Source organism: Echeneis naucrates, chromosome 5, assembly GCF_900963305.1.
Source record: "Echeneis naucrates chromosome 5, fEcheNa1.1, whole genome shotgun sequence".
NCBI classification, from domain to species: domain Eukaryota; kingdom Metazoa; phylum Chordata; class Actinopteri; order Carangiformes; family Echeneidae; genus Echeneis; species Echeneis naucrates.
In genome coordinates, this window is record NC_042515.1 from 17326867 (window position 1) to 17350963 (window position 24097).

Sequence of the window (24097 nt, forward strand, 5' to 3'; positions counted from 1 at the left end):
TGCTCACATCAACACATTAAGCATTGCAAGGGCAATCATGCCTTCGTTTGTGCCCATAGCCCTGGCTCTTGAAAAGCTGTTCTCTTTCCAGTCAAAGCTAAAAGAGTAATTGAAAAAAAGTGATGAGGAGTTAATGCTGAGGCGGCAGGAAAGGAGAGACAGTCCCAGCACTCAGCTGTAACGCAGACTGGCACAACACTAACAAAGGAAATGAGTAAACCACACAGCAAATAACAGACTTTTATTCAACACCCTGGGCCTCACGGCTTACATCTGAGCGCCAACCCCAGTCATTTACAAATAAACGGATTTATGAGAAATATTACGCGCAAATCACTACATTTGTCTAGACAGGACATTATTTCAGCTATACTTACACTGGCATGGTCAAGTCCAATTTTCATAAATATGTTTATTGGTATATGTCAAACATTTACAGTTTCCAAATTTGCACTTAACCATAAATGGCACGAATCAGCAAATAAACACAAATTTCTCAGTGTAAAACTATACATGTGAAGTGGACTTTACTGTCAGAAAAACAAACTGAACTACCAACAGAAAATAAATCACTTTCAAGAATTTCAGAATTTTGTTTAAATTATAGTTACTGTAAGTGGCAAAATGTATCACGTTACATCTCGTCTGTGCCATTGTATGTATCAGACAACAATGGAAGATGAAGGATAAGTAAGAGGTCTTCTCACACATCGATACATATTACCTGAACATCCCAAGCGCATAAGTGTTTCTAGTCCACTACTTTTCATGCATTCAAAGCAATAAATTATTTCCACAAAAGGTATATCATCATGCAAAAGCTTAAAACAAATGCAACAAACTTTCATGAAACCATTTTTCTACTTTTCAGTATGAGACTCTCGTACGATATTGAATCCCTAGACTTTCACTGTGAACGGTAACTAAATGCACAGCCAAGAAGAAAGCCGAAGGATGTATTTTATTCTTATGTGTATTAATGCAAACATCTACGACAAAAAAAGTTTGTTACAAAAATTAAAACCAATTTGGATTACTTATGACTGAAAAACATCATTACAATGGGACTATAAAGGCTATTACGGCACTGAGTGTTGCTTACTAATAATGCCATTATAAACTTCAAAAAGAAATGTAATTGTGACAGTATTTCTTTCATAAACAGTACCATACTAGTATGTACTATAATAGTAACATTTCATAAATAAAGGTTTGTTTTATATTATCTGCCAGGATGGATGTGGCAAAGAAATACATTTATATTTAGAGTTGATTAATAGATACCCAGTCAAGAAAGGATTACCACTGAGCCAATGCTGGGAACAAAGAAAATGCAATACACAAAGAGAGATACAAAGGCATTAATATAGTAACAAACCAACACATAGCTTGCAAACCAAAATGTATACTCAGCTTTACGCACTAGTAGCCTATTAAGGAAATAAAGAAAAAAAGTTACCTGCTGACAAGGCATAATAAACATTTTTAAATTTTTACATAATTACTTTGATTAAATATGATTTTTTTCAACGTTTTTCTCCCTCTGTGATACTAAATGTGCTGTCTATATCTGACAGGCAGCCACATGTTCCATTCAGGTACAAAGGTGTGCTAACTACAACAACTTTAATAATTTCAACGTGGTTCTTCCATTTGCTTTTTCAGCAGCTTGATTTTTAGCGTGTAATATTCTTCTTGCAGCTTAAGCACAGACTCTTGTCTTCTCAGCACAGATACTTCCAAATCCATTCGCTCTTGCAAAGGTGTGCAGTGCACCGATGTTGGAGAAGTGGAGCAGGGAGTATTCAGGTGTTCGCCAGAGGCAGTGAAGAGGGTAGCATGGGAATTACTAAATTGTGATTTGGGAATACTAGTAAAAGTCATTTTTTGTTCTCCAGGAGAGGTAGCAGGATATTTAGGGAGGTCATGTTTCATTAAAAGAAGTTTGTTTGTTAATCTGTCATTAGATGTGTGGTCATTTCCACCTTCATCACAACTGAAATAGAAGGAAAATGTATCCATGAGTTTATTTAACAGCCATTTGCAGAAGTACATGATAAGAAATATAAAATACATGTTTATTATTCAGGGTCAGGTTCAATATAAAATAGTCATAATTAATAGTGAAATTGCTAGTCTAAAAATGAGTGAAGCAACAAAAAAAATTCTACCTGGTTTGCTGAGTTTCAACCAACTCTGACACCGATGAGTCTTCTTGATCTTGTTGCAGCATGTCTGAGAGGTTCATCACAGATATCACTATTTGAGTCACAGCGCTGAACTCTGCAAGGGACAGGCCCTCATCTGTGGATAAAAAATGAAATAATTATACTAAATGCATTACAAAAATATTTAACCTTGGTGAGATATATATATATATTGTGTGTGTGTGTGTGTGTGTGTATGTGAAACTCATCCTCCAGGTCTTCATTTCACTGGCCTTGGATTGCAGATTTAATTACTAATTACATGACATGTTGCTAACTAAGTGCCCATTTTCCTTACCTGCACCTGCTTGCCTTTTCTGTCTTTTGATCTCCTCCCTTGACTTTGCAAGCAGATTTTCCCACTTTTTATTGCAGTCAGAAACTGTGCGGTGAATCTGTGGAAAAGCATTATTGATAGCCTGAGCTATTTCTTCCCAGGCTTGTCTTTTATCTTGTATTGATACTCCAGTGCTACACTTCCCTCTGATGATCTCTTTTCTTTCCTGCATTAAATGGGCAAGAAAAAGACACTCTTGGTCTGTCCAGTTAGGTCTTCGCTTCCTGCTGGACATTACCTCAAGAAGTTGTTGAGGCATTTTTCTGCAAGAGAAAGACGCACAGGTTGGTTATCTGACTGAGATGGTGTGTGCAAACTTGGTCCTGACATCCTTGCAGCACAATGCACAGCATTTCAGTAATTTCAAATTTAGCTTCACTATTCAATATGATCATCTGACTGAAAGGAAAAGCCTTCCACCTAAGTGATTTTAAACTTAAGTTATTCTATTTAAGAGGTTTTTTTTATTTTATAATTATCACCACCTGAAACGTAACCAAAGCCAAAAGCATTTGAGTACAAGTCCACTCTTTTGCGGGATGTTGACTCTATTCGACAAAAAATGTGATATAATAAATAAATCCCAATAACACCTTAAGGTAAAATGTAAGGCTTTCTCGTCCGTCTCAGGGAAAAGTCCAACACGTCGCGGGATAATGACGTCCTCTCTTGGTGACGTGTCAGTTTGTTTACAGCGCTGCAAGCTGCGCGGACATGGCTGTGGATAGGACCTTACTCTTCAAAGCCAGTGTGAAGACAGTGAAAACCAGAAACAAGGCGATAGGAATAGGCTTTGACTCTACCAAGGATGAAATTTTCAAGCGGACCAGACCGAAGAGCGGCTTCTCTCCAAAGGCGAAAGAAGTGGTGAGTGTTTCCCCGAGCTAGCTTCCGCTAGCATGGCTAGCATCGACACAACCTGGTTTTGCTCTTAATGGCTCCTGCAGACCGTACTGTTTAAACCTGAGTGATGCTCGGGCTGTGTTGTTGAAGCAGCAGTAGGTCTACGAAAAGTCCGTAGAAAGAGAGGTAATATTTCGATATGTAATTTAGCAAACCTGGGTTTAGTAGTGAATTAGCTGTACATTATTAGCAAGGCCTCTGTATAATGCAAAGTGGGTTAAATGGACTGGACTGTATGAAAAACCTGTATGTTCCTTTATACGGTGACATGGTAAAAATTACTTCTTCACTAAAGCAAAGGGATTTTGAAACACGGTTAAAATCTCACAAAATCGCCCTCGTCCATTTTCAACATTGCCTAAGATATACAGAAATTTTCAAGGCATAGATGGATATCAGTAAATACTGTGGCAATATTTCTGTCGGCAGTATACATTAAACTCACATTGTAATATCGACCAGGCCTAACTGGTGTCGTCCTTGTAGCAGTTGTGCATGCAGGTTTATTTGTCATCATGTTTAGATGCATGTGTCAGCAGATTTCACCTCATTTGTGATTTTTATGGTAATCCTCAGCTGAATCTTTAGATACACTCCCAGGTTAGTATGAACACACAGCGACACAGGAGAAGAAAAATGTTGGCTGTTAAAATTCCCGCAATATGGCTATATTTGAATGAATCACAATAAATCACAATAATCTGTCACTAAATCTTGGCCCAATGTATTAAAGGAGACTGTCAAACTCTAGTAAACCTAACTCCAGTCGTCCTCACTGTCCTCCCATGAAATCCAACAATATATGATTTCTATAATCGTATTAATGTTCAAGAAACAATTATACACATTTACACAGCTGAATAAAGGATTGTCTCATCGTATCATATCTTGCAATACTTTTTTTTCCTCATAATTAATTTTTTCTTAAACAGAATAAACAGAGAAACTATGACAACAAAATTATTTTAAAAATTCTTGAATTATTTCTCATACAAAAAGCACAACATTTGTGAAGTATTGATTTCATATCTAAAGAACATACATACATTTATAAACTAATAATGTGGTGGGGTTTTTTGTTTTTTTTTTATTCTTCAACAAATTAAAGACAGAATAATGCCGCATCTCTTATTTGAAACTGGTCTGTGCATTCCTCGATTTCAAAATTGCTTGCGATTACACCCTCTGCTGTGTCAGAAGGGTATAGCGCAGGGTGGTGTAGTGGCTAAAACGCGTGCCCCTTAAACAGGAGGCTACGAGGTCCTTGTCCCCAACACTGGTTCAGTTCTGGTCAGTGTCATTTGCTGCATGCCGTTCCCCACTCTCTCTCTCTTGCATTTCCTGTTACTCTTCAAGCAGGGCAAGGCAAAAAACAAAACAAAAAAATACCAAAAAAAAGGACATCCGGATATTTTTTTTTCTCAGCTGATTTGAGTCATGATGCATCATTACATCGCTAGTTATTTTTAGCTCTCAGAAAATGGAAATAAATCCTTTGTATTCAAAACCAATCAGCTCTCCACAATCATAACCTGCACTATGTTGAAAGACATTCTGCCTTGTTGTCCAATTCATCCAACTCATCTTCTATAAGCATTAGAATAAGATTTTAAGTTCTAGTTAGCAAAAGGGCCACTGCTGCAGACCTGTAACCTTACAGGTGTAATTTGTCTTTATAATTGATAATGTCTACAATTGATAATAATAATGTCTACAGCTTTTGCATGTACTAATGCGTCTCCAGCCCATGTTTTACAACTTACTAGTTGCCAGACACAATAATACATGTGTCACTTTCTGGCTGCTACTGCATTTTGCCAATTCATTGACCGGTATCTTAATTTGTAAGTCAAGGAATTAAGATTTAAGACAGTTTTTCTCAGACAAGGCAACATGGTCATTCTTGAATATTATATGAGTTCTGGTCTTTACTGCCATCTTCTATTTGATCACTATACTCCAGAAAAATGTCAGCATGTCTTGGCAGGTGCTATTTAACAGCCAGTACACATCTATGAATATGAACAAAAGACTGCAAAGAACATTAAAACTACTTTGGATGTCATTTTTCAAATGTCATCTACACAGTGAAATAAATATCACTGGAACAGCACTTAAAATGTCAGTTTTGTCAACTTGAACTTGGGTATGTGTGGGCAGTTCATAATAAATGGGTGCTCTTTTTGTGATCTGGACAGACAAAAGCTAAGTTGTTGGGAAAAAAGACCCTGGGCCAACTGGCCAGACTCAACATTTTTGAGTCCAGAGTAATTTTGTGCCAAATCCTACGTCCAGCAGTGGCTCCTCCTCTGACACTGGCAGGTCCGGACTCTGGGTTTTGAACTGACCCAGAAATTTGCTCTAGGTGATCCAGATTTAAAGCGAGAGTAAGCTAAGTAACTGTTATGTTGAAACGATATGGCACATTTTCTATAATATCCTGAACTAATTACGATCAGTGTCAATATTAGATTGATGTTCAACTGCAGGTTGTAATGAAATTCGTTGACAGTGAGGAAATTTTGATTTCAGCTAATTTTATAGCGAAGGTTAATAATCCTGTTTTAAACTTACGAAATTGCATAGAAGCTTGACTATTTTGGTGAAGAAAAGTTGTTGTGCAAGTCTTGTCATGGGATACAGACCTTTTAGCCTTGTCAGAAAAGCAACATTGGTATTTAATTAGATCATGAAGTTTCTCAAAACATCTTAAGTTTTATTCTTCCACTGAAGTAGAGAGACATCATCGATGGATGGTAGTAGGAGATGGATCATTAGCACCGAAAATGTTTCACTTCATGCTGTGAGTGTTGCTTATACAGCCAGATGTCCCTGGCCTAACATGAATATCATGAAACCTCTTCAAAGACACCTTTAAAAAAAAACAACAAAAAAAAAAACACACACTTTACGTTTCCCTTGGGGCATCAGGACTTTTAAGTTGTACCTGATGTCAGGCATCTGTCTGAGGCAAATATGAGCTCAGGCTCAGCAGCTCTGCACAACCAGGTTTTTGTTATGTTCTCTTAGATTGATATTAGAAATGGTGGTTTAATAAAAGCACTGGTGCTGATTCAAACGAAACCCAAACCTATCCTGTGGTGACTGCCCTCTGCCCCCCCCCTCCACTGCTGTCTCCCTCACACTAAAGATATCATCTCAACCCATCTTGGCGAAGCAGCTCTTGTAGAAATTGAAATTGCGAGTTTGGAATGTCCTGACTGCTCACAGTTATGTCGCGGTTTTCCCCCACATCTCCCCCAGCTCAACTATCCATTCTTCTCTCTATATAGCCTGACACAGGCAGATTTTTGTGTGTGTGTGAGAGAGAGTCCCCTCTTTACATGTATGATTCCATAAACATGCTGCAATAACATTTTCTTTCGGCTCTCAAGCAATTTCTTGAGGAAAGCCGATCTTCCCAAGAGCCAGTGATTAAAGGTGGAAGATCAAAACAGAGAAAATATTAAATTAGGTCCCCAGTAACAATGTTGACGGCCGGCACTAAATGCACAACAGATGTGGGTGCCCTTCTAGACATGAATAACTCTCCAAGTTCCCACTGAAGCTTCACAAAAATAGAAAGAAAACATCAAAGTTGACAAATACACAGTGGTCCTGTGAGGCTTTTTTCCACTCAAAAAGCAGCGCCATGAGAAAGGAAATGTAGCGTCTTTGAAAAAAGGCTTGATTGACTAATAAGAGGGCCAGTGTTTGCTGGGTGGGGTTTGGTCAGAGGACTCTTTTACCTCATAGGGGTCGGTTTGGGGCACTGTGATCTCCATTTCACAGCTCACCTCGTCTCTCCCCATAGCATGCTGCCCTTCTCAAATTTAAATGGAGGGGGTCACTAAAATTGTTAAATTATGTGTAGAAAGTGTGCTTGACTCCCCACTGCGCCTTCAGTATTGGTATTCCAAAATTGGCTCCTTCTCACAGTGTTTTCTTAGAAGCCGTGAAAAGTGTCTGGCCATCAGCCAGACACTTGAAAGTATTTTGTGCTGTTGGAGAGGGGGCTCTTCCCCCTGACAACTTTCACATTGAAGTATATATAATAAAAATAATAGCTGGAATCTCAGGAATCTGGTTTACTTTCTTTTCGCTTGTGATGTTCGAATTTCCAATTATTGTAATTTCATCACAGTTATGTTTTCAGAATAGTTAGGATTATTTATCGAACCAAATCGTATCCGATTGTTAACGTCAGTATTACAACACTTTATTTGTGGACTGTGATGTGAAATCAGTGACGGTCAAAACACTTTGTAGCATAAATGTTCTTTGGGTTGTTCAGATGAAACTGAGGTATATTTGCAGATATTGTGCAAATCATGTTGCACAGATAATACAAAGCAGAAATCAGTGAGTTGTTTTTAATATTTCAGACGCTTAAGGGCTGAATGATGAGAGTTTGGAAATCCTGTCTTATTCTGAATGTCTTCAAAGGTCTGCTCTTAAAAGCTATTGTCAGTCAAGCAAAAAAGTGAAAATAACTTTGACTTAAGCACACAGCCTGCAAGCACTGTGCCTAAAACTGACAGAATAATCATGCACAGGCTTTACAATGTTTTAGAGAACATAAAAGCAATCGTTTATCTCGATGATGAACTATATCCTGTCAATTATATGACAGTCTCATTAAACAATGTGAAATGACTTAATACGTTTTTATTCCAACTTTACAGAAATTTGTTAATTTATGTCTTATATTTACCAAAATATGACTCAATTGCCAAAAGTAGAATAATCTTTCCAATATACAACCACTGCAATTAAATTTCCTCTTGATTGCCCGTCAATTTAAACATTGAGTAATTTAACATTCGTAAAAACATACTGACATAAAGCTGCTCAACTTGGTACATACCTGATTCAGCACTTTAGCCATGGGGAAGTGATTTTCAGGGATCACCCGCAGATAAATGTGCTGTTAAATGGTCTCCTTACTAGTTGGCCTAATCACTCCACTGCTTTCCCATGTAAACCAGGCAAATTGAATTTGAGGCATCTGCTTTCAGGCCTGAGCACAATCTTCACTTTGTTTCAGTGCATGTAACAAAGTGTTTTGTTTTGTTTTTTTTTTTGTTTGTTTTTTTTTCATGATTCATGAAAATAAAAATAAGAGAGGAAATCATAGTGAAACATAGATTTCCAGATGTATGTGAAACTCTAAATTGAGAGCTGCAGCTGTGGACACTTTTTACAGAATGGTGTATGACGCTGTTGTTGCATTAATCTGAGTCAATGTGATTTACTGTCGCTGAAATACAAGCAGTACAGATGGCAGCAGGCTACATACTTGACCCTGACACTCTAAAACACAGCGTCTGAACTATGAAACTAACAGATGTGTACTCATCTGCCTAAACAGACGACAGCTCTAAAAACCTCATGTGGAAGAGAAATAAGACATGGAGTATTAATCATCTTATGCCGACTCACAGTGGCATCATATGAAGTTGTATGAAAAACCAGCAACATTAAACATGCTGTTTTATTTTGCTTTTCACAACAGAAATTGGGTTTGGTTTCTGCCTGAGAAATGAGACCTGTCCCAAGTCTTAATTCTCACTTTTTAATGAGGTATGAAATTTTCAGAATTTTCAGAATTTGCCATCCACTGAAAAGTTTAAACACATTTTCTTGACAGTTGCTTTCTCGGCTCATCATATTGTTTAAGTGCTTTATTAAAATGCATCAAGCTGTGTCAGATGTTGTGACTTTTCGTCATAAACTGCTTTGTATTCATCTTCATTCATCTGAAGAAAGACACTTAATGCTTGTGTTCTTTGTGAAGTGTGTGTGTGTCAATTTATCTTTGTGCAGCTTAATTTACAAATTTGAGAATTTTAGCTTGCACATCATCATATTATATAAACAACCTTTTCTGGTCTTCCTTTTTTTAATGGCTGCCCCTAAGAGTTTTCCTGTGCTTTGCACTTAGCATGTTATTTCCATTCATAGGCGTGTTTGGTCATTGGTTGTAGGAGTAAGGGAAAATTACACAGTTATATATATTTATGACAATTTCACAGTTTTACTCTTATCTTTTGCTATACTAATCTTTTTGATTTATTTATTTATATTTTAGAATTGTATTGAAAATAAAATAAAACATGGCTCAACCTGCAATAATGCTATTTACATTATAGGCAAAATCTAGATTTATCAAAGATTGGTATAAGACTGTCAAGGCAAATTGCAACCAATGTGCTCACACCACTGACTCAAACGTGAGGTTTAGGGTGTGTGTTAATGTCGGTGCTGAGGAAGAAGAGGCAATCGGTCATACCAAAAGCATGACTCTGAAACATGTTCTTATTTTTCAGAAACACGTGGGAGAAGTCGGTGCTACTGCAGAGTTTCATAAAGAGTCACTATACAATCTGTAGACTTTATAACATAGTTTGGATGGATTTTGGAGGACACTGCAAATTCTATTGTTTTTGTTTGACAGAGATTGCTCACCTTACCTGAATTTAGTGAAGAGCATCTATAGACTCCACTGATGGGTGATTTATTTATGCATTTATTTATTGCTTTGTGAATAACTGCTACTTCTATCTGAACCCAGCCCATCACAATCACCTGTTGTCTGGCACACAGCCAAGACTGTCTCTCATTAATCTATTTTAATTATTATTATCATTCATTTATTTTGTACACTGTGGTGTGCTGGATTTTTGTTAGTTAAATCTGACAGCTCTGGGATTATACATCTGTTCTTCATGGAACTGCATATTGAAAATACAATTGTGATTTCTTTAAAATGCCGCATTTTAGTTTACATAGAAGTTGGTCCAAAGCAGGCTACAAGACCTGTCTCACAGGCGATGCCACCAATATTGTCCATCTCTTCAGCAGCAGGACTTCTGTAGATGGTAACCCAGAGTTGACTTTGCTTGCTTAATTTTTAAAATATATATAGATGTGACACATTCTTACAACACAAAAGCAGGCCTGGGGTTGTAGCTGTGTAATCTTAACATACAGTCTTCACTCGTGACCCAATGTCACAAAATCTGTATTAAATCATTTGGACCATAAGTTAGCATTGTGTGGCCGGGCCTTCTTCTGACCTGCATTATCAAAAATGAGATCCAAACACATTCATATAACTTCAGAACACTTCAAAAGGGTCAAGGATTCGGTTCATAGTCTTAAAAGTTTTGTTTGATGTTTGCTTTTGTTTGTAGAACTGACTGAAGCATTCATACTGCGAACCGACAAGAAGACAAAACTGAGCCCATTAAAGAGTCAGACATAAACATGATAATAAAATCAACATGCAGCGCAGTCTTCTCCACTGAAACACGCCTTCTGTATCAGGTCCACATACCTAAACACAACATATTATGGCGTCAGTATGGATAGCCCTCGGTCAGGATACACATGGACTTAACCTAAAGCAGGGTAGTCATCATCAAATTCTGTAAGTTACCTAGATTTAACAAAACAAAGAGCCATCCAAGCTCTTTAGAAATCTGCAAGCTAAGCCTTTTCTCTTTTCTTCCTCATAATAATCCCCCCTGATGGTTTGTTTGGGCTCAGTCGGGGCTAGAGGCAAGCAGGGGGAAGGAGAAAGTGAGGAGGTAAAGTGGGGGTCTTTGATGATGACGAGATTAGATTGTAGCCCGGCAGACTGTCTCCTCCTGCCTTCGGTACGAGCTCTGCCTCACACACACCTATGGTGGCTCACGGATACACATGCACACACACATATATCTGCACATATATGGGTAGCCACATACACAAGGCCACCCCCTTCCTTCATTGTTGAGGAATTACTTGCTCTTTAGGGTCTTATGTTACAAGAGCAATTGATCCCTCTGACCCCCTGCAAGCCCTTGAGGTTGTGCTGGGAATCTGAGCTCCAATGTATACACACAGGAGACAGCTCAACCCCCAGAGCAGCACTCTTGACACTCCCTGGCACCCCCACAGCACACACACACACACACTTATCCCACTGGTTTGTTCTCCAAGTCTGCATGTCCTGACGCTGTGGATTTAGCCCTGCCTGCTGGTCAAAAAGGTGAAGTACCATCACTTTAAGCTAATATATTTTGTACATCGACAGATGCTCATTGCTCACAGAAAACAGATTTTATAAGAGAAAAATTAGTCATGTAAGACGTTTTATTTGCCACTTTTGTGGCCAAGGGTAATAACTCAAAAGTTACCTACTGAGTTATTTACTCACTAATTATGAATTGAAGCCTTCAAAAAGTCGGACCATGACAGTCACCTAAATGCATTTTCTTTAGTTCTGAAGGCCTCTCAGGAAATTGTGGAAAATGCCATCCCCAAGTTCCAAAAAACCCAATGCTGGTTTCTTGTTTTTTCTCATCCAGTTCAAAAGCCAAAGACAATCTATAAAAGATTGATTGATTGAAAAACTGAAAAGATAGAAATTTTCATATTCTGTCACCTTTTCACTACATTTATACAACTATTATCACTCACAGCCTTAGTTAATCGTAAAAAGTAGATGACCTGATCGACTCAGCTGCTCTTACTTCAGACTTAAATATATGGCTTATCCATAAGGTGTTAATCAAGATAAATCCAACATTTCCTTTGAATCTGACAAAAAATAACCACAAGAACTAAAGGTCAACTATCACAAATTGACATATGCTTACAATAACTTATTGAAAAATAATGCAAAACATCTTTCATGTCAAACTCGAAGCTCCATAGATGACTGATTGCGTACATGCTGCAGAATTACCCATTCCTATCATACTAACACCAACAAATAGATGTTTAAAGGGAGCCTGTTCATTGAATTTTATGGTTGTAGGTCTGGAAGATCCAACCAATAGGTGTTTTGTAGTTTTGGTCTCACAGGAGCTCCCGTCAATGTTTCTCATTCACCGAGATACTACATAACAACCACTGTTTTGAAATACTTTGAACCGTAAGAAAGGCCCTCCTCTCCCCATGAAACTGCCTCTAATCTCAGCTGCTCTGAACAGCAATTAACTCTTGACCTCTAATAATTGTATTATTACAAGGGTCAGCTTACCTGAGTTAGCATGTGCCCCACAGCAGTGTCTTGCGTCACTAACTTACCTTCTTACCCAGAAAAGGAGAGCAATGGTTTTTAACAAATTGCTCAGTTCTGTTTATATTGACCACTTCTTTCTGCTTTGAAAAACTCCTAATTTATCAAATGCCAGCTCAAATAAAACACAGCTTCAGGTCACCGTGACTCTTGGAGTGAATGTTTAGAGACATTATTAGACAGCTGGTGCCAGGTTACTCTTTACAGCCAAGGCAATTTGATAATTGAGGTTGTTAGAGTGAAAAAGCTGAAGGCCAAAGACAGCGTCATCATGCTATCAAAATAATTTCCCACACTCAGGGGTCTCCGTCACAGTCAGACTCATTGTGTCATTTTTCAATCCTGGGCTTGTCTTAGGTCTGTCTTCTTCTGGATCGCACAGAGCCTGCTGTGTGCATATTCACACTCACTTATACCCTGCCAACATAGCTCTGTGGACAGGGAAGCAATTTGGTCCTTTTTTTTAATATTTGACCAAATTACAGAAGCAAATATTGGATTGAACCAAGTTTCCTCTGGTTTCCCTATGCACACACACACTTGGACATTTTCTTAGTGCTAATAGTAACAGATCATGAATTTAAAGTTTATTAGAGATCGCTCTGTCAGTGCTCTCTATACAGCAGCTCATGGGTTTATATTTATGAAAGTTGTTTGAGGAAGAAATTGCACGTTTGATTTTTCTATGTCCCTGCGTTGATGAATTTTCAAGTGTAAATATTGAGAATTCACAGAGATAGACAAGACATTGGTCGCCTGTCACAGTCAATAAATACTGAGCTTTACATTTTTCCTGGCTCTGTCTGAATGTAGTTTGGAGAAAATAGTTTCCTGGTACATGTCTAAAAACTCTTTCTTAAGCTATGTTGACATGGTTAACATTTGAAGGAGTAACTGAGTCATCGCATTTAAACAGACTCATTGATGTGAAAGCAATGGAGTCAAATGATCCTTCTCACTTTGTCTTGGCAGATCACGAACATCACCAAGCTGAAAGATTTTCTGCTGCAACACAGGAAAGATTATGTGAGTGCCGGAAGGTAAGCCTCTCCAAACGGTTGCAGTAATCCACCACAATCAACAGCAACAGCGGGAAAACCCACCAATGCTGCAGGGAAGGGACGATCACTTTGATTCGGAAAAAATTCAGAAAGGGTCAGAAGTCAGGGTTATTTGATGGTGCTTTGAAATGGCTGCAGTCTGTGGTTGTGTGGGTGTGTATGTGTATGTGCGCACACATCCATGCATGTGCATGCACGTGTGTGTGTGTGTGTGTGTGTGTGTGTGTGCTAAAAGGGCTTGTGCAAGGACTTGCTACTGGCATAAGGTCAGCAGCAAGTAGGGTGGTCTGTAGCGGCAGACTCCAGTCTAATTGTCTGGAATAATTGAGCTGCAACCAAGTGGAGAACAAATCACGCCCTGGGACTAATCCAGGCCTTCCTCCGCTCAAGGCCCCCTCTGTGTTTTGTAGGTGTGGGTGTGTGGAGTAGCCAGTGTTTTGTTATGTTTCTTGATAAAGTCTCAACAGAGCACATTAACTAAACATTAGAGATGTCAATGGGTGGGGTGCAATTGTATTTAGTGGTGGGAAAATCCGTCAAGATGCCATCACTGGTATGTGCACAATTCAGCCTCATCACCAGCCGTTCCTGCCTGCCAATTTTCTTATCATCTTCCCCTTTTCCTTAACTCCATTTTACTTAGCTTGACAGAATAATTATGGACTGTGGATTAAACTGACTTAGTGTATCTGGTCACCAAGTGCAGATAATTAAAGTAAAAGCCTCATTGATGGTGCCCTGTACTAAAGAAAGAATTAAAGAGAAACAAATTTGTTGTAACTACTTTGTACTATGACTACGGCTTCAACAACCAAACCAAACATGCTTCTCTAGGTCATGGTTAAGGACAACCTGTTCCACTATTTTCATTCACTGACAAGCCATATTCTCAGAGTAGAGGATATTATTGTCTCTGAAATTCAAACATATAACGATATGAAAGTTGGTACTGGAATGAGAAAACATCTACCATTCCTGCTTTATAGTTATTTAATCAAAAATTGGGTTTCATTTTATAATCAGCATAAATTGCTGTTGACTAACTTCTGGTTTATTTACCTAGTCATTTCGATTTTATTTGTTAATAGTTATGTATTTTGCAAGTACAACGTGAATTAGTCAGACTAGTTCAATATTTAATCTAAAAAAGGCAAACCACCTTTACATATAAAGACAATTACAGCTTTTTCAGTCCTGAGGCCATCAGAGAATCAGGGCCATCCGCCCAGATTCTGAGGCAATAGATCTCTGCCCTGCATGTCCCTGAATATGAATACAGAGAGTACATGAAGTGCTAGCAAGGAGTTAGTCATGAATTAGGAAGAGCATATTGTCTATTAGGTTGTTTTCAATACTCAGATAGGGCATTAAAGAAATGTTCACCTTCTGCTACACAGCCACAGAATATTTCAATTTGTTGTCAATGTGTTCTAGTCTCATCTCGTCAGATCTTACCCGTATGACGGACAGTGAGCGAGACCAGATCGATCAGGATGCTCAGATCTTCATGAGGACCTGTTCTGAAGCCATTAAGCAGCTACGCAATGAAGGTTTTTGCATTACTGTGCAACTAATGAAGTAATTTAGAAACAGTATTTGTGTATGCCTTTGAGTTGTGCTAGTTTTGTTTTGCTTTTAATAGCAAACATGACCCATATTATAAATTTCAAACTCAACTGTTAAGTGACTCACCTAACATCAACAGTAACTTGATGGGAAGTTGGATGTGTTGCAACATTTGGATACTATCTCAAAGTTGGTGAGATTATCTTCAATAAGTGAAATTGTTTTTGTTGTCAATGTAGCAGAAAAAAAGGTGACATCATCCCAGATAAAGGAGCATAGAGGAGCCGTGCTGGACCTCATTGAAATGTATCTGAAAGGTGAATTTATGCAACTTATTACAATTCAGACTGAATTTGTCCTCTGGACTCTTATCGAATGCATCCATTTGTTTACTGATCAAGAAAAGGCTGATATGAGCCCAGCACTCTTCTGTCTTTAAGGTGTGTGTAAGCTGTACTCAGAGCAGAGAGCAATCAGAGTCAAGAGGATGGTGGACAAGAAGAGACTGTATGTACCGGTGAAAATCACATTCTATGTATACACCTCATTCATGCAATTAATTATTTAAATCATTTTAGGGTTGCGCTAACTATAATTTTTAACTGATCCATTTGGTTTTAGGTCCAGACTGGCACCAGAACACCACAGTCAGGTAGAGAAAACACGAGCAATAGAGCCCACAGAAGAGAAAGCTGTCAAAGAGGAGAGTTCTGGTGAGTCACTTTATTTCCAAAGTCAGTCCCACTACTGTATATCGGTACTCTATGAATGTGATTTGATCTCTGCTGGTTTTGTATTTTGCCTTATTTATACACTCAGGTAATATTCTTAAAGTGGTAGATACATTTGATAAGAAGTAGAATTACACCCTGCAACTGCACCCTCGAATTTCCAAAATATGTTGTCCTTATTAACGATGATCCATTGTATGTACTTACATTACATTATATCCAATAACTAACTAATAATTAGTCTATTGGCTGATCTTACCCAAACCGTCCAGATTTGGCAGATCCATAATATGTGCCAATAAATTTTACAGTTTGCAATAAAAGTCTCAGGTCTCTCTCCATCCTTTACCATAGCCAGGACCGTCCATATCTCTGTCTTTGGCCAATGACGTATTTGAAGCAACAGTTTAAGTTTACTTCACATTTACAGAATGGGTTTTTAGTAGTTGTGATTTGATACAGATACATTATGATTACAAATGCTTCAAAACAAAATCAAATTGTCCTTTATCTCTTTGTCGTTATCACACTAAGGGTTTTATGTTAGTTGAACCATAATACTACATCTACAATCCTTTGAGCAATTTCATCTGGACAGTGAGATGATAAGTCTTTCTTTCTTGCTGTCACTTTCATATTTGAATAAGGAAAATATGGTGAACATCAGCTTTGAAATTTCTCCACAAATACATGCTTTCTGTGCTGAATAGTATCATTGCAACCAAACCATGTAGACAACAATAAAAACAGGCTGCTCTAAGGTTATGGTGAAATGTAAAGCGACCCCTCACCTTGGCAAATCCATCTAAACAACCAGAGCAACTGACGAAATGTTGGGATTTTAGAGAAAAGTACGTCAGAGGTTCTGGACAACACTGTGGAACACCTGTGGGAGGAGGGCCGAGTGGAGGACGAGCTCTCTCCTGAGGAGATACAGATGGTATGTTACCTCAGACGTATTAATTCTTCCTGTAGATCTGTATGATTCACGTGTGTTTGATGAATGTATAGCTGTCCTTAGATGCCCAATAATGCAGAGGGTTTCAAAGTAAGAAAAGCACATATACGTTGCTTTACTGAGAATGTTTTTTGGGGAAATAAAATGTAATAAAAAAAATACCACACAGCCAGTGAAGTACTTTTGCACACAAGAAATTACTTAAATAAATTTAGCCTTTAGCTGAAAGTTCAGACAAGAAAGCATGTCCAAGTCCTTCTTGCACTTAATTAATGTAAAATATTAATGCGGTTTTTTTTTTGTTTTTGTTTTTTTTGTTTGTTTTTTTTTTTTTAGTTTGAACAGGAAAACCAGAGGCTAGTGAGTGAAATGAACAGCCTGGTGGATGAAGTGAGGTCAGTTTTCTGCACATGTTCCTGCTTCATTTTCATAAATCTGCACTGAACAGCATAACTAATGCCAAGAGAGATCAACATTGTCACTCTATTCAGTGAGCGAGACCAGATCTTAGCTTAGTATGCTAAGAACACTGTTGTCATGGGACGTTTCATCCCTTCCCTTTTTTTTTACCCGTCAGACAAATTGAGGGGAAGGTGGTGGAGATCTCTAGACTTCAGGAGATCTTTGCTGAGAAAGTCCTACAGCAGGTAAGCTGAGTTGCTTGCCTTCCCTTTGTCAGTTTGAGAAGAAATCACACATAAACTGACTGTCTGTCTTGGTTTCCATGACAGGAAACAGAGATCGACAGTATTCATCAGCTGGTTGTGGGTGCTACGGAGAACGTGAAAGAAGGCAATGAGGATATACGAGAGGTAAAAGTCACCCCAGATAAATAAAAACATGACTTTTGTTTGGTCAGCATTGGTGAATCGTATAAGTGAAATGTTATTCTGACTTCTAACTTCTATCATAAGGCCATCAAAAACAACGCCGGCTTCCGGGTGTGGATCCTCTTCTTCCTCGTCATGTGCTCTTTCTCTCTCCTCTTTCTGGACTGGTATGACAGCTAACAGCTGCCAGCATGAACTCTATACAACAGAAAACCACCTCACTCTGGCAGATATTGGCTATATCATAAGGAAGAGACAAAACACAGGCACTGAATGTACTATTGCCACGTTGAACCCTGTGGACAAGTTGTTCTTAATGAAGATCCTGGATTCAGTAGGAGATGACAGTGTGATCATAACTATCTGTTATCTGTTAATGTTTATCTAGTGCTTTTAGGCCAGCTCTGGTGTTAGAAGCACATCTGTGGAGGCAAGCATTGCCAGGAGCACTGTATTCACTTTAAGTGTGTGTGTGGTTGGGCACTCTGGCTTTCTCTTCTACTTAAAAGAGCAACAATGATTTGATTAGCTGCAGCTTTTCTTGTCTAACTGACTGACAAAATATGTTGATCTAACCACCTTCATTGCACTAGAGGATATTGTGTAGACGTGCATCTTGTCATTACAATCATGATTTTAAATATACTATAGACTTGTGACCCTCACTCAGACAAAAGTTATGCTTCACTGTCAGACCAACAAGAACATTTTGCTTTACAGCACTTATTTGATATCAATCGCAGTGTAACTGTACTGACACACCACTGAAAGTCCAGTAAAACTAAATAATATTCTTGATTAAATTCTCTTTCTTTCTTTACTTCAGGATATCATCTTAGACAAGTTAATACTTTTCAAATATATGTCAAATCTTCAGTTAAACTAGCTGAACAGCAGAAAGCTGTCTTGATTCGTGACAACATTAATTTTGAATCGTACAGCCCAGTGATATTTCTGCTAATCTGTTTACAAGGATTTACCTATATTTTAGTGATAGCAGTACAACACTTAGACAACTCAGGGGAGTATGGACCATTAACTCTATCTGTTTTCCACCTTTTTTGAGGTTTCTGTATTACTGACAAGATGTTCCCGTGAACTAAAGCATTCTCTTTTATATATCAATTCCACTTCAAAGTTGTTGTGAAATGTGGGCACTTTATTTCAGTTTTTCATGTAACATTTTTATTTAGCAAATGCACTTCAATGGCAATCATTACATCATTTGAAAAAAGTACATAATTTGTGTAAATGACAAATACGGGGAGGAAAAGCAACAGGACAAGCATATACTGTCAGATGTTCCACTACGGCAACCTAAGTCTAGTGTCAGTGATGGCTACCGACAGCCATCTATGGTGACATAAATGCAAAGCATTGCACAATACAGCGTCTTCACTAGCAATGCAAAAACATTCAATAGAGTAGCATAAAGGGTATGTTATGGCAAGTGACCAATGAGTAAGTAAGTCTCAAAGCCAGCAAAGAAAAGGTGATCACGAAGAGTTCAAATGAACAGAGACAGTCATTAATGCTGGTTTAAAAGATGTATCAAATACTAAAAACTCCTTAACAGCACTATATGCAGAGAACAGTATGGGCTGAACCAAAATAACACAAAGTAGTTTGTCTTTTTTTTCCCGCTGGTCAAAAGGTTCCTTTTATATCAACCCTTATTTATTCACAATATTATGGCAGTAAAATATGTTGACACCGATGACCTCAGTGGTAGAAATGCTGCAAATTTGCTGGAACTCAAGAGGTCTGACATGCGCTATCAATACTGTATCTGAAAAGAAAGAGGTTCAAAGCAAGTGGTATTATTATTATCGGTGTCGTGCGTGCATGTGCGTTAAAGCAAGCAACGCAGACAAAAGATGGCTCACAGTCATTTCACAATCAAGTATTAAAGTGAGTTCTCTTACGTACGTGTATGTACAAAGACAGTGAGTGTGTTTTTCTGTGTTTGTGTTTCTGTGGCTTTTTCTACATTTGCCACTCTGTTTTTAAGTGTAAATAAATAACAACATATGCTATTCAAACAAACCCATGAATCCACCCAACTATAAGCCTCACTTTGCTGGGAACAAATTTCCACAGATTTCCTGCTACAGTACACATCAGCCAGCCAAACTACGTCAACAAGACAGCATAGCACCTCAGGAAAGAGAAGTTGTTGTTTCACCCACAGGACTCTGAGGTTTGCTTGAATGGCACAACCGTATTATTTATTTTATTCTGCAGCAGATGAGGTCACATCATCATCCCGCATTAGTTAGGCCAGCTTCTGAGCAGTCTCCGTTTCCTGCTGGGTGACCTTCTCCTCGGACATGATGGTCATCCATGGTGATACCGAGCGCGTTATGGTCTGCTTCGCTATGTTATAATGGTTGATGAGGGTAAAGAGGCGCCCACGGCCCCCAGGGCCCTGAGGGGGGTAGTTGCCATACAACCCAGTTGGCATGCAGCGTCCTTGCTTCTCGAAAGAGAGACAAAACAAAATGTAAAATACCAAGAAAAATAGCTACTTGTGATTACCAAGAAAGCCACAAGGTGATAAAATTAAAAGTATGGCCAACTGTGCTATGAGCTTGAGGTTGATAAATTGGAGTTATGATCTAAAGCAGCAGAGCAAAAGAGCAGACACCAAGTAATAACTCAATTCAAACTAAGCTTATTCGCTAACCAGTACGTGTGTCTGTCAGAGAGGATGAGCTAACTCTCAGTCGCCCACACCCCACAGAGTTAAAAAATACAGCTATGTGGCTGAGGCCAAACAGTCTATCCTGTGTGCTGGATAAATACTATTGCTCAGCGCTTAGCTAGAATATTTAGCAATTAAAATAATAAAAGAAAATAATTAAAAGAGGTTATAACATTACAAAAGCAGCAATGTTTGTAGTGCATTAACATCTACTTAAAGTAAATATTATTTGTAGCATTAGTTCAACTTTTGAAAAGAGACACCAAAAGCTGTTTGATGTGGTGGTAGGGATATAATTATAAATACCACCTCGAAAGAGAAACTGATACAATTAAAGATCATGCCGACCAACAGCAAAACTCAATGCAATTACTTCATTGGTGAAGCAAAAATTGGCGGGAAAAAAAGCATAACTGTAATGATAGGAATAATTGTGGCAGTATGGGCGTCAAAATGGTTTCCTATCATGATCGTAAAATAAATCTTATTTAAATAGAGTGCTTAAATCCTTCTGAAACTAAAGTACAAAGGTGTACCTGTCAACATCAGACAGGGTTTCTAACAATGAGAATTGAGAGCGTTTACCGTGTAGACAAAGCTGTCAGGGCAAGGCTGCTCGTACTGGTAGACCTTGTAGACGACCAGGAACACAACACACACAAGGAAAGCCAGAGCACAGATAACCAGCAAGGTCACCTAAAGGAGACGCACAACAGCTTCATCATCTGCACAACAGCTTAACTTATAGGAGGACACCACATGAACTGTGAGTGTTCTAATAACATGAGAAGGAAGTAGCAGATTGAAATGGTTATATTCTTTTCAGTTTATGAAACAGCATTGTGACCCTGTGGGACTAAAAAATATTCATAGACCAAACACTGAGTCAGAATGCATCAAAGTGTGTATTATGGTTAGTGTATTGTAACTGCAGGGAAATGGCTTTAGTGACCAACTGAACAGCCCTGCTCTCACCTCTGGGGAGTTATGTAACACTGCTAGTGTTTCTGGGGATGGAGAAGGCACATGACCAGGTGTCGGAGAAATTGCCTCATTATTGATTTTGATCGCCAAGAAGGTCTTTGTATGAGTTAACACAGTCTTCTTGAATTCATAGATCTGGAACAAGTACTCATTGTACTGTCCCCCATAATGTTTGGCACTTATTTAAAAAAACAAAACAGCTTGAGTAGATGGAAATTTGTTTTATCTGTCTGGTGTGAATCCTGCACTTTCATAGCTGAACAGCCTCTACAGCATGTATAAGCAAAGCAACAGGAGCTTGTGAAAGAGGCTGCGATGAAAGACCTGCCTGCAGGGTTTCAAAGCACCAACGAGAGGATACGAGCTGTGTTCTCAAAGAAAGAGCTGTGCCTCTTCGCCCTTCTCAGATGTTTTTAGAATGAAAGCTCTTTTTCTAAGGGAAGCTCAACAGTTGCATCTGTTGATTTTGAGCGTGGTGGAAAAGTGTGGAGTCAAAAATGCAAAGTCGAAATGAGTAGTTTGATGAATTTTCAACGCGCAACGCAGTCGGCCTATCAAAGTTAGAGCCATAGTTCTGTTTGTTATTTTTTTCCTTTTATAAAACCATGTTGATTCTCATATGGGGGTGAAGAGCTACACACATCCGCCAGCCAGAGGGGTGTTAAAGGAGGTGGGAGAGATGCTGCCGTTTGGAGGCCATCACCATGGCAGCGGCTGAATTAATGAGAGTTTCAGGGCGGGGTTAAGTGAATCATTGTGCATTATATCGCCCCTGTGGAGCCCGGAAGGATGACAGCCAGCACAGAATATAAGACATGAAAAAGCCACAGACTTTAACTTTGAATCGAACGCACAATATTATGACAGCAGTGACAAATGTCCCGAGCTGCAGGGGAGACAGCTGTCGGCCCCTCTGACTTATGCACATGTGGAGGTGTAAGAGAGACATTGGAGATGGGATGATGCATGAAACAGACAATGGCTGCCACATCCTTCTTACTTTGAGTCGCTCAGATACGCCTTCAATGATGCTTATTGAGAACTCAGCAATTTTAGGAGACCGTAGCTTCCCCTTCTTGCTCTCACTACCATAGTCCGCCTTTGTCTTCACTACCACCTGGAAGGAAGACAGCACGCAGACACACACATGAGAGAGCATACAATCAGCTTCAACAGCCTTCTCTAAATGACAGATCTGTAGTGAAACCAAATTATTGTTCAGCCTTAATTGGACTAATTGGGCTGGTACTGGTAAAGCAAAGGGCCCCTGGTGTGACTGCTGATGTGAATGAAAGGGGAAAAGAAACGTGGAATGAACATATCTTACCTTATCTGGCGGAGGAAACTGCAGCTGGCTGGCATCTAGTGGTGTTATAAGAGGGATGGTGTCAAAGCCGTCTTCACAAACCGCCTTTCCGTTGTTTTTCTCGCTGAAATTATTCCCCAGTTTAACCATTTTCCCAGCAGGAAAAAAAAAACCACCAACCTGAGGAGAGCAAATAATCACGCCTTATCACGCCTGAATGGAAGCGGTTACCTTTTGTCCTCTGTGCCTGAGCCGCACCAGCAATCGTTCAACCGAGCATGTGGCTTTTTTTTTTTTTTTTTTTTCTGGTTCGTTTGTGTTTCTTCACACACACATGCAAACAGCACCACAAAGCTCAGGCAAACGACGTGCACGGTGTGAGCCAGGGGAGAGCCTGCTCCGACATAATGAGCCTGATGCATCACTGTGGAACAGAAAACACACCGTTTACCTCATCCCGACACCTACCAGCTCAGCTGATCCCTCTTTTCACTCGGTGTATTTCTCCGTGGTGACTCTGTTGTTCTAGTGCCGGTGTGTGCTTTTGTGTGCTTGTGGGTTGTTTTTTTTTTTTTTTTTTAGGTGTGACGCAGCCGATTTGCGGGGAGCTGGTGCGGTGCACAATATGGCCAGCTGGTTCTGCGCGCCGCGGCTCCTCAGAGCTGGATGCTGCTGCTGGCGTCTGGATGCACTGCAAGTGATGTAACATCACACACACACACACACACTCCGAGATCAGTGAGTGGACCCGGGTGCTGATGGAGCTCAGATCCACAACAATGTCTGTCTTTGTGTCCACTCATGAGGTAAATGAACTTGGAGAATTTTGTTTTGGACAATTGCACAAATGCAGCTTTGTGCGTACATAAATATGTTCAATCCGTCGTCACAGATGGACCCAGAATGGGTGCTTCTATAAAGTGAACTATAATCTTCATATTCAATATTCATAGTAACCGCAGTCAATCAATATTTTTTACTAATAATATTAATATCAGTCAAGTTAGGCCAAATATCTGTTTTCACTTTGATGTAAAAGCTGAGTGGTCAAAGTGAGAACATTATCCGAAAATCATTTGGAAAGCTATTAGTTGTTATCACAATGAAAACCTCCCCAGCTGCTTTTGTCTTTACGCTGACACAATGTGTGAATCTGGGTTAGAGGTTGTGCTCAAACCAAACCTAGTATTATGTTTTCAACATTATTTTCCGAAGATATTGAAGATAAGTGTGTATCCTGCAAAGAAAAGTCATTTCGCTTAGTACTAATGCAGTAATGATTCCCCACAACCAGCATGAAGTGTCCAAATTATGTTAAAAAAGTTCTTCGTTGTCAATCAATCTGTGTAAACACATCAAATAAATCTGTCACAATCTGGCACATCAAACAATCAAAGAGATGCTTGAGCAGAGTGTGATTCAGTTGAATAATGAAAACAT

At 39.0% G+C, this 24097-nt stretch overlaps 2 protein-coding genes and 1 long non-coding RNA gene across 3 annotated transcripts; 1 reads left to right on the forward strand and 2 right to left on the reverse strand.

Moving 5' to 3' along the window:
- Positions 1–941: 941 nt before the first annotated feature.
- On the reverse strand, positions 942–3187 carry LOC115044133 (uncharacterized). The gene is made up of 4 exons (XR_003840764.1): positions 3138–3187; positions 2506–2807; positions 2172–2304; positions 942–1996 (listed from the first exon to the last, which is right to left on the reverse strand). It is a non-coding gene; the product is annotated as an uncharacterized LOC115044133 (long non-coding RNA).
- A 50-nt stretch (positions 3188–3237) lies between these two features.
- On the forward strand, positions 3238–19700 carry stx18 (syntaxin 18). Its single transcript, XM_029501795.1, has 11 exons — positions 3238–3411; positions 13490–13557; positions 15013–15128; positions 15384–15461; positions 15585–15651; positions 15766–15857; positions 16721–16815; positions 17170–17228; positions 17411–17480; positions 17565–17645; positions 17748–19700. Exons 1-11 carry the CDS (start codon positions 3259–3261, stop codon positions 17841–17843), a joined length of 975 nt encoding a protein of 324 aa, XP_029357655.1. The 5' UTR covers positions 3238–3258; the 3' UTR covers positions 17844–19700.
- Positions 18824–22807, reverse strand: LOC115043385 (neuronal vesicle trafficking-associated protein 1-like). The gene is made up of 4 exons (XM_029501796.1): positions 22679–22807; positions 22352–22468; positions 20953–21063; positions 18824–20139 (listed from the first exon to the last, which is right to left on the reverse strand). Exons 1-4 carry the CDS (start codon positions 22805–22807, stop codon positions 19939–19941), a joined length of 558 nt encoding a protein of 185 aa, XP_029357656.1. The 3' UTR covers positions 18824–19938.
- Positions 22808–24097: the final 1290 nt, after the last annotated feature.